Here is a 10,999-nt window from a genome sequence, read left to right as displayed (position 1 = left end):
CGCCTGGAGAGATCACAGGCAGCCACATGAAAGGGAATTTTCCCAGGCAGGGATGGAGTTGAAAGCTACCTCCCCCGCCCCTGCCTACCCCTGCTGTGCCAGGCCAGGCTGCAGAGCCCTTGGTGCTCTAAGGGAGCCTGTGACACAGGGAAAGGGTTGGGGTCAGAATCCCTCCTCCCTGCTTTCCCCTTCCAGGAACAATAGCGGACAGCCCATCTCCCCCACCTCACCACCCGCTCCGCTTCAGAAGCCCCACCTTCCTTTGTTCTGAAAGCCCTCACGCACCTGAAACTGTGTCAGGAAGTCCTTCTGCAAGTCTAGCTTCCATCTCTGCCAGGCTGAGAGCGGATGAGGGTATGGGGAAGAGCACTCCTCCGTGGTTGGCTAGGCCTTATCCTTCAGGTTGTGTGCAAAGCAGCGTTCAAATCATATACCTCTGTTAAAGTCACCCTGGCTGGCAAAGACCATGGGGCTTTGTAAGGATTTCCCCAGACAGTTGGCTTCTGAGATTCTAGACCACCTCTTCCAAACAAACCCTCTGGAGGTCAGAGCAGGCAGTGCACTTCTTAAAACTGGGCTGGAATGGAAGGGGTCCAAGACCACAACATACAGAGGGCCCTGCTGCAGTCCAGAAACCCAGGGGAAAATTGCTCCGGGAGGAACTCTGTACCTCCTGGGCCCAAAGGCTCCTCCTTTCCAAGAGACTCTCTCCCCAGCCCAGCCCTAGTCCCAAGCCAGCCCTCCAAAACCCAAGAGCAAGAAGCCAGTAGTGTTATCATGACACAAACATGCATTCAGTTTTATTCACAAAACAGCCTGGTCTCCTAAAACAATACAAACAGCATGTTCCTCAGCAGGGAGCTGGCCACGGGCAGGGGGCCCCTGGGCACCCACCCCTACCAGCAGGGGACCACGAAAAGAAGCCCTTTCTTCTGCTGCTGTGAGCAAGGCTGGAAAAAGAGGGCTCATTTTTTCTAGGGGAAGTAGCCAGGATCAGAAATACTGAGATGTGGGCTCCCCAGATCTCAGCGGATCAACAAATGAATAGAATTTTCATCTCTCCAAAAATCCGTCACTGTTGGGGCGGGGGCGTCCCAGTCAGGGGACGATGGGTGCGACATGGTCGGGCCTGGGTCAGGAACTCCCAGTCCCAGTGGGCTCTGGCCGCTCTGCACATGTGAACGGATACAGAGGGGGCTTCTACACGGTGCGATCAACATTTCCTTTATAAACGTGAGTGGATTCTCCAGGCAAACTATGCACTATTTCATGGTTGGAAAGAATCAAAGGAAGTTAAAATCAGAGTGGAGTTAAAACTGTGCTAAATTACAGTAGTGCTTATTAGTAACTAGATTGCAAAAGGTTACAGAAAATTTACATTCTCTACACAAAAACAGCATCTCCCGCACAGACAACATTGACATTGACACAGGAAGGAGACTGATTGTCCATTCTTTGCCCAGGAAGTCTCGGTACTTTATAGATTCGTCTTTACCTCTCTTGTTGTTTGTTGATGTTCTTCTGAAAAAGCAGTTAAATTTTTTTTCTTTTTCTTTTTATACTAGGGACGTGGAGATGTTAAAACGACAACAAAAAATATATATATATAAAAACAGGAATGAAATCTGTGAGAGAATATTTTTGGTTCTAAAGACGGGTGCATCCGTTTGTCTTCGCCCGAATCCCTTGCCGGAGACCACGCGGGCTGTGACATTGCACGGAGAGGGCAGCTTTGGGTTCCCGGCCGTCACTGAAATCACTGAAACCACCGGAAGGCAGCTCCCGACGGAAGCATCACCTTCTGGCGGGGCGGGAGACAAAAACAAGGAGAGAGTTCAGTCAGGGTCCCGGTGGGCCTGGTGCAAGATGCTCCCCGTGGCCAGCTCAATGACGGAGGAACGGGCATGGAGAACGAATGGCCAGTTACCCGGATGAGTTCCTGTCATCTTGGCCAGGCCAGGTTGGCCAAAGAAGAAGCCATGACCCACTGGGCTACCCAAAGGCCCAGAGCACCCAGAGGCCTCCTGAGCCACTCAGGTGCCCAAAGGCACCTAGCACCAGGTGGCTGTAGTCTACCTGGGGCCACAGCTGCAGTCTGCCAAGTGAGTGTGAGCACTGCTCTGTGCATGTGACGGGAAAGCAGCCAAGTCTATGATGAGGGGATGCCTACAGGGCGGGTGTCCACATGGGTGTCCGCACTGGAGTGGGTGCCCTGGTGTGCTGGTAGGTAAGCAAGACACACGAGAGGCTGCGGTCAGAAAGGTGGCCAAAAGGCCTTGACTAGGATGCCGTTCCAACCATTATGGAGTCAGGCCTACTTGCAAGAGGAGTGGAGACTGGTGGGCAGGAATGGCAACTTGCAAAGCTGCTTGTGAACTCAGCTAGTTTATCCCAGCTGGGACACAGAGCCAGGCTCTGCTTGCTACAAGGGCAGGCTATCCCTGCAGGTATACCGAGCTCAGTTATGAATGAGCTGCCTCTTCCCACCTGCAGGCAGGGCAGCCAGCACCGAGACTTCTCTGCTATCTTGGGGAGCTTTGGTTGGGGGTGGGGGCAGGGTGGGGTTGGGAGTTTAACAACACATGACTCTTCTCAAGGCCACAGGGTCCATAGATAAAACCCCTCAGATGGGGCTAGGGACAAAACCAGTCTTAGGTTACAGACTAGATGCTTTAGGACATGTCTAGGAGATAGAAACTTGGTACCTATGTGGAGATATCTGACACAGGCCCTAGGAGGGGCATCAGAGTCCCAGGGCCTCACTGGGAACGCCAGGCCCCTACCTGCAAACCATGGCTTGCTGGCATCTCAGGATGTGGCTCTGACTTTTAGGGCAGTGAACAGGTATCTTGCAGCCAGACCTCCAGGCCCTAGGGGCTGGGTATCCCCCACACTTGCAGGCAGGAAAGGTGGGCTCCAGGACTCAGGGGTAGGTATGGACCGCCAGACAGATGGGAGAGCCCGCACACCTCCCTCTACGGTGCTGTTACCTCCAGAGCAGCGGAAGGCTTCTTTTTGAGTTCTTCACACTTTCTGAATTTGCAAATCTGATGGCCAGTCTTTCGGTTCCTACAACTGCTGCACTGCTCGCAGTTGATGCGCCGCCGGCAGGGCGCACACATGCCGCAGCGTTTCCGCTTCTTCTTGCCCGAGCTGATGGCAGAAGCCAGCTCTCCCTGCATGGGGTACTCGGCCAGGCCAGCCATGTGCAGCGCACTCTCAGCCAGGAACACACCGGCTGGGGTCATGATGAAGAGGCCTGGATTGATGGGGAAAGCGCCCAGGTAAGGGAAGTCGGACTGGCCATTGAGGGCTTCGGCGCCGGCCACAGCCTCCATGTCGGGCAGGCCGGCACCCGCCTCGCTCATCAGTGGCAGGTGTTCCTGCACCACTCGCTTTAGCATCTCCGTGGACTGTGCGAACTGCTGCAGTGTCAGCTGTCCCTCGGCTGCCAGCTCTGTGGCCCGCTCTGCCTTGCTTAGCAGGCTGGCCACAGCACCACTTTTGTGCTTTGAGGTAGGGTTGCTTTTGTCCACCGCCATGGCCGCAGCCAGGTCATGACCGTTGGCCAATAGGGAGGCTGCGGCTGCGGCAGCCTTGTCAGCAGACTCCCCTCCCATCATGCTTCCGGCGCCACCACTGCTACCAAAGGAGGAGTAGTGAGAGAGTGGGCGGGAGCGACGCAGGCTCTTGTTGAGGGGTTCACTGATGATTCCACTCTTGTTCCGACGCTCAGGGGGCGGGGCATCGTCTGCCACGGAGGCCGGTGCCGTGGCAGCCACCGTGGCACTTTTGTCTGTTCCTCCTGCCTTTTGGCCACTGCCACTGCTGCTACTGGTGTTACTGCTGCTGCTACTGCCACCGGCGTCCTGGGAGCCACCGCCGAGGCTCGACATGGTGGGGCCGAGGCCCAGACCCCGCTGCTGGGAGAGCCTGCAAACTGCTGCTGGGGGCTCAGAGTTGAGCGTGTAGCCCGGCTGCCCACAATACAGATGCCTGGAGGGCCTCACTCAGGGTAGGCGCATGATCAGGTGTCCACGTGGAATCGTCTTTACTCTGTTGGGAAAGGTGGGTACAAGGTCAGTAAACCCTCCTCCTTCAGCATCACCACCCGTACTGCCATGGTAACGACCAGAAGTCTGATGAGGCATTAGGCGACAAGCCTATCTGGTGGAGAATTTATTTGTATTATCTCACTTAAGACCCTGAAGAACCTTAGGGAGCAGTAGGTGGTAATCATCTATTTCTTAGCCAGGGAGAGCAAGGTTTATTATGAAAGTTACTAGCTCAAAGACACATAGCCACCGAGAGGCACAGGGAGGTTTTAGGTCAGGTGGTCCCAGCCCAAATCTGCCCCATGTAGATCTGGAAGACCTAACTGATGAGCACGGGGTCCCCTGTCCTCGGTGGGGCAGGAGATCTGGAGATCTAACTAACTAACCCTGTGGATTCACGACCTCTAGTCCGACCTGTCTAAGGAGAGGTGTAGGATAGAGACCACAACACCCAAACTGCAGCCCCTGGATGCTTGTTTGGAGACAGCGGGTAAAGGAATCGGGCTGCTTGGTTTAATCCAGTCTGATGGAGTACAGCACCCTCATTTATGGAACACCTTAGAAAGGAAGCAGGGGCTCTTGGCCTGAAGCACTTCATACATGTATTCCATGCACACCTCCCTCCGTTCCGAAACCACAGCCATCATCTCAGACTCTGCTCTGGTTTCGGTGTGGTCTCTGCTGTTCCTGGCTTTCAGATGGACGGAGGGTGCGGAGCAGAGGTCACAGTGAAGGCCCAGAGGGCCGAGATAGAGAGTGGAGGGAGGCAACCAAGAGCTTGTCTTCTGGCCACATCCAGAGTCCTGAGGCCTGGGCCTTCCCCACGACAGGGGGCTTCTAAACACAAGCATTAAGCAGGGCACACGAGTGACCAGCCCTCTTCTCACAGGTCCAGATGGAGTGGGTAGCAATTTCCTATCAGTCTTGGCCCTCTAGCATCCCTTCCCTGCAGGCCTGCTTCGGTCTAGCATCCCCAAGGACAGGAGTGAGAGAGAGCACAAGGCCCAACCCCTGAGCAGCTGCTAGTGGCTCAAGGGGCAGCCGAACATCTGGTGGACCCCGCCCTGCCCTGGGCTCGAGTGTTAGGAACACATCAGATCTTTGTCCCTGTGCAACCCCATCACACCCACCAGGCTGCCCTGGATACTGGGCCTGTACCAGAGGCCAGACAGTCCGACTCTGCATTTACAAAGGGGTGAACCCCATAACCCATAAGGCCCTCTGCTCTAGGACAGAAAGTGGTTAGAGCAGCCAACTGAAATGCTCAGGGGTGGGGTGGAGCGGGGCAACCTGTAGCCTCACTCTGTCTGTTGGCCCTCACCTCTCCATGGATGTGCATTCACCCAGGGCGCCTAGATGAGGAAGAACCAAGCATGATGGGAACAACTCAGACATGGCTGGGGGTCAGAGGTCAGGCCATAACAGGAAGGGGACCATTCTGTCTGAGGATTTTGTACTATCTCACCTCCAACAGGCCAGCCTAGACCATCTTTCCAGACCCTCTTCCTCGGAGACCAGGGATCCCTCTTGGCACCAGTGACCCTGGGTGTACTAAGAGACAAGGGTCAGAAAACACCACGCACCCCTTCTACCTCCTGCTCATTGAGCTCAACTTCCTTGCCCAGGGCCACAACCCAGCACCCCCAACTACAGAGACAGGGAAGAAGGAAGAGGTCTGTGGGCTGGGGCGACAGGAGCAAAAGCCCATGTGTCCCCGCCTCTAAGGCCTGCTGGCTGGTGGCAGAAATCGATAGTCGCATTAACGCTGCTCTTGCTTGCTCAAGCTCGCTCCCCCCACCCCCCCACCCCCCCCAGCTCCAGGAGCCAGCTCTGTGTGCAGGGCGGGCAGGTCAATTAGAAGTCAGCTCCCTTCAACGCAGTAAGCGGCGTGGTTTGGGGCAAGCGCCTGCTTTTGTCTCCATCCCAGTCTTTCTATGTTGAGAACAGACCTTGTGTGCTATTCATCTGTGGTCCCTCCTAGAATCTCTCCTCTCTCACGTTGGTTCTCCCAGGGCCTACGTGGTCTCAGTCCCCAAGTCCTAGAGCACACTGAGCTTGGGGTAGGGAACGTGATATATCACTGAACAGGTGCTGCAGGAAGAGCACTGGCTTGTTAGCCCTGGAAGGTAAGGGAGGATGGATACACAGTGGGACTGGCCACAGGGCTAACAGTCCTCAAGCCCAGGCAGCAAATATGCGAAGCCAATCTTCATGACCTAGGCCTAGCAGCTCTCAGTCTTCTTCCAACCCTGCCTCTGTGGCTGTGTCATCCCCTTCAGACCTAGGGAAAGGCTGATGCCCTCCCTGGTCCCTAACAACTATAGGCTCCATCTAACCTGTTCACAGAAGGAGAGAACAAAGAGGTGGCATTTTCCTAGGCCCCAGCCTTCTACGGCAGGGCACATACAACCCCTCCAAGGCCAAGAAGGGCCTGGCAATACCCAGGCAGCAGGGGAAGAGCCCGGCTGCGTTGAAGCGGAGCGGGAGTGAGCGGGAGGGAAAGCTGGTGGGTAGGCAGCGGCGGGCGCGCACATCCATCATCAGCCCTGCCAGGAACGCATCCAGCCCCCAAAAAGAAATACTGCGCCTGAGGAGGGACAACAAAGGGCTCCGTTTCATCAGCAATGCGGAGCCAGCGTCCCGCCGCCCCGCCAGCCGCGGTCAGCCCACAAAGGACCCCTTTGTCCATGCAGGAGCCCGGCGGCCTGCGGGTGGGGATAGGGCCCAGGGATGAAGGAACTAGTCCCCAAGAGCTGGGGGTGGGGGGTGGGGGCGAGGGAGAGACAGGTGTTAGGGACAGAGAATGTTGACACAGAACTCAGGAACGGGTCAGAGACAACGGGACCTGGTGAGATGAAGCAGAATCATGGTTAGAGGTCAGAGGGGACATAGGGGACCAGGCATGGAATGACAGAACCAAGAGAAAGAAGCTGGAGATGTCCACAGAGGCAGGAGCCTAAGAGTCTAATGTAAGCTTGGGGAGAATTGATGGAGGGAGGGATGGGGACACAGTTTGTGTCCCAGACCCTAGCCTCAGAGTACTACCCTGGCTGTTGGGAAGACGGAAAGTCATGTGACCTGATAGCAGTGGGGGCTTCTTCAGCCTCTACTCCCCCCCAAGGCAGACTTTGCTCTCTTCAAACCAGTACCTGAACTAACATTTAACTAAGAACCCTTCCAAAGGGGTTCACATTTATCGAGCACCTATTGTGCTGGGGTATATGTAGTTTCCCAGGTTAAGATGGTACCCAAGACACAGGAAGTTTTAATCAGTTTCAGAAATAAAGAAACTATGGTTCACAAAAGTTCAAGCTGTCAGCCTAATGTCAACAGCGGTAGAACTTGAACCCAGAGCTAAGTGTTGGTCACCCGCTCTATGACTGCCTTTGTTCTACTTGGGCAACTGACAGAATAGCCCAAGGCAGAGTGGCCCAGTTATCCTACTGCCCGCCCACCAAATTGTTACCATGCCTGTCACTTCTTCCTGGTCAGGGGTGAGCTGTCACGGGCCCCCAGGGGAGTGCCCCACCTGGAGGCTTAGAGATACACATGCAGGAACTCAGAATGCTAGGCCGGTGACATCATAATGCCAGCTGGCAATGAGGTCACCGGAGGTAGTGGTGATGGCCTCACCCCACCCTCAGCCACAGAAAAGCCTGACTGCATGGGGGAGGAGCTTATGTCCTGGGAGGGACTGGTGCTCTGTGTTCCTAGGAGGCCTACAGCTCCATCTAAACGTTTAGCAGTACTCTTCCTCCTAATGCCCTGTGTTACTATGGCGGGAGGGGCAAGGAGGACGTCCACATACCCTCCCTGCACGAGTGCCTCAGACCTGGGCTGGTGGAAGTCACCAGTGAGGCTGGGGGCCTTCTTGGAGGAAGAGGCTGTCAGGTAAAGGATAGGGAGTCATTACCAGGACACACCAGGTATGGATGACCTTTGCCGGGTCACAACCACAGTCTTGAGGTCAAGGACAGGACATTTACAATTCGATTCAGTGCTTTTTCTTAGGTGTGTGTGTTGGGGCGGGGCAGCAACCTTAGCCTCCTAAATACTGGGGTTATGGGTGTTGGCTACCATTCCTGGCCCTAGTTCAATAATTTTTTTTTCTTTTTGGTTTTTTGAGATAGGGTTTCTTTTCGCTGTGTAGCCCTGGCTGTCCTGGAACTTGCTTTGTAGGCCAGGCTGGCCTCAAACTCACAGAGAACCCCCTGCCTCTGCCTCCCGAGTGCTGGGATTAAAGGCGTGCACCACCACACTCATCCCAGCTCAATGATTTTTAAGTGCATTTTTAGAATTCTGTCCAAGGACAGGTTTGCTCTGGGCATTATGCCCCATCTGCTGCACTGTCTTTAATAACCTCCTAGGTCCATCCTACTTATAAAAGGTGGGAGGCTTCCTGAACTAACTCCAACCGCCAAGCAGAACTCAGCATGGCTTGAGTGGGCTAGAGTACGCCCTGGCTTAGAGCTTCTTATATCTACTTACCTGGGGTATAGGGGGGAGCAGTGCTGATGAGCAATAATACGGAGGTCAGACGGACAGACAGACAACAAACAGCGAGTAACTGAACTGAACTGACCCACTAATGTAGAAGAGAGGTTTCTCTCTCTGATCCCCATAATTTAGCCTAGTCTCCAGGGTTGAGGAGTAATACTGAGCCCAAGAGATATACATGGAGGAAGGAAGACGTGCAGCTGCAGCCTGACAGGCAGTATGGAGGGACAGACCTGTACAGCCATAGCAACCCTAAGCACCTAGCAACTGGCCAGGGTAAGACATGCCCTTGACACCACTGGGGGACCCTCCAGTTGTTAACACTCCAAGACAGTTAATAACAGAAAGGGAGTGGGATATGGCAGTACACCCCTTTAATCCCACCACTTGGGACACAGAAGCAGATGGATCTCTAGGAGTTTGGGGTGAGCCTGGTCTACAGAGAATTGCAGGGCAGCCAAGGCTACATAGTGACACGGTGATTCTCCACTGCAAACAAACTAAAAACAAAACTCTGGGTCTGCTGCAGTCATATTCGTAAGTTTACTCTGACTTAACCCAGACTTTGAACCTGGGCCTCTGTTCTTCCCCAAACTATCTGAGTACCTTCTGGGACTGCACACTGAATCCCTGGCTAGCGGCGTGCGTTCAACTGGACAGTGAGACCTTTCTTCTGTATGCGTCAGCCCATGTGCTCTTCCCTCATAGACACCTGAGTATGTCCTGTATTGTCCTACTGCAGAGTAGGCAAAATGCTCTGTGGCTAGGATGGACAGACTGATTGATGCTCTGCTCCGATGCGTCTGAGGGTGTCCCTGGATCTTGAACTAAATGCTTCCCAGGGTGAAGCTAGCTGAGCAGACACCCACCTGAGACTATAGCTTGCATTCCTGCTTAGCCTCTATCCTGATGGGTTTCATCACAGACAACAGGCATCGAGAGGTAGCTCAGAGACATTTGAGTCGAGGAGCTAGAGGGGGGTAAACAGTGTCAAAAGAATAAAGCTAGGCACTGGAGTCTTCCCCCCCCCCCCCCCCCCGGGAGGACCGAACCCAGGGCCTTGCACTTGCTAGGCAAGCGCTCTACCACTGAGCTAAATCCCCAACGGCACTGGAGTCTTAAGGTCTACACTGTGGCTTTGTCCTGGCCTGCCCCTCACCATGAACTTTGAACTAGCCCTTTCCCTGTACAGAGCATCAGTTTCCTACTTGTAAAATAGAAAATGCCCAAAGACTGTTTTGCTATGTATGTATAACGCTGTGTGCATGTTTGGTGACCAAGGAGACCAGAACACAGTATCACCTAGAACAGGAGTTACAGGAAGTTGTAAACTGTCGTGTATGTACTGGAAACCAATCCTGGGTCCACTGCAAGAACAGCTAGTACCCTTCTTAATTAGGTTCAAAGGGGAAGAAGACAGGTACAAAAAAAGAGTTTGGGAAAGTGACTCCTCATCCAGCTACCCAGAGTGGTAGAGCTCTAGAGGCCTGACAGGAGGCCTGTGCGAGTCACAGGATTTGCAGGTGAGCAAGGCCACAGGTGGAATCTGGCCTACTGAGGGGCAAGAAGACACTTGGTGCCCTCTAGCTCTGGTTGCCTAAGGGGATGTGACAGCAAGTCAGGCACTGCTGAACATTTTTCTTATACTTTGTTTTCCTTGTAGCTATTTTGAAACACGGTCTCTCCTGGAGCTCAAGATATCTGCCTGCCTCTGCTTCCCAAGAGCTGGGGTAAAAGGCATGAGCCACCACACCCAGGCCTTGTAGCCTACTACTCGACTCTGACTACACCCTTTTAACTAAAAGATGCCCTTTTAACTAACTAACTGCCTGAGGTCACCAGGTCAGTAGGTGACAGAGTCACAGTTTGAACCCAGACTCCAGGGCCTGGCTTTCTAACCCTGGCTAAGAAGGAGAAGGCGGATCCCAAGGGTTGTTCTGGTGGCTCTAGGGACGTCATACCAAGTACTACTGCTGAGAAGTCTGCAACTGTACCAAGCCCAGGGGAAGACAGGGGAAGGGGCTGTGGGGTGGCCCAGCCTGGCTGGGCAAGAGAGCTCCGGGCATTCCGGCAGCCTCCGCAGGAAGCAGAACGGGGACGGAAACCGGCTCTTGCTGCCTCCCCCAGAATCCTGTGGGCAGCCCAGCCAGGCTGCACAGAGGCCTTCTTTGTGCCTGCCCCAACCCGCCACTCGGCTGGCCCAGGGTTTTGAGTTTCCTGGGGGTGGGGGGGTCCAGTCACCACTAAACCTCTAGGTTCTCCCCCTCCCAGTAACAACCACAGCAGTCCACAGCTGGAGGAGGAAGTGAGTGGATGGCTGTGGCTGCCCTGGAGACTCTAGGGGATCTAGAACAGGCCCACATCCTAACCCCCCATATTTATACACCCTAACCAGAAACTGTGGCACCTAAGTTGTCATGACCCACCTGGAACCACCCCCATCCTAC

The 10,999-nt window shown here is 54.4% G+C and overlaps 2 protein-coding genes across 17 annotated transcripts in view; both read right to left on the bottom strand.

The window, feature by feature from the left end:
• Rps16-ps2 (ribosomal protein S16, pseudogene 2) overlaps positions 1 to 649 on the bottom strand; it is a 40,574-nt gene extending 39,925 nt beyond the window's left edge. The window contains exon 1 of the transcript XR_015642864.1: positions 286 to 649. The gene's annotated coding sequence lies outside the window, so the exon portion shown is untranslated. The remainder of the gene's footprint in view (positions 1 to 285) is intronic.
• Positions 650 to 772: 123 nt separating this feature from the next.
• Cxxc5 (CXXC finger protein 5) overlaps positions 773 to 10,999 on the bottom strand; it is a 31,471-nt gene continuing 21,244 nt past the window's right edge. For 9 of the 16 annotated variants that reach the window (XM_087592451.1, XM_087592446.1, XM_087592444.1 and 6 more), the window contains 2 exons: positions 2,991 to 4,056; positions 773 to 1,801 (listed from right to left, as the gene is read on the bottom strand). In XM_087592451.1, coding sequence (XP_087448577.1) covers positions 1,757 to 1,801; positions 2,991 to 3,896 — 951 coding nt within the window. In that variant the 5' untranslated portion in view covers positions 3,897 to 4,056 and the 3' untranslated portion in view covers positions 773 to 1,756. 16 annotated transcript variants of the gene reach the window in all.

The sequence above is a fragment of the Rattus norvegicus genome, chromosome 18 (genome assembly GCF_021556685.1).
Source record: "Rattus norvegicus strain SHRSP/BbbUtx chromosome 18, alternate assembly SHRSP_T2T, whole genome shotgun sequence".
In the NCBI taxonomy this organism is placed as follows: domain Eukaryota; kingdom Metazoa; phylum Chordata; class Mammalia; order Rodentia; family Muridae; genus Rattus; species Rattus norvegicus.
The sequence above is the reverse complement of the archived record's forward strand: the minus strand, read 5'-3'. Positions and strand labels throughout refer to the sequence as shown.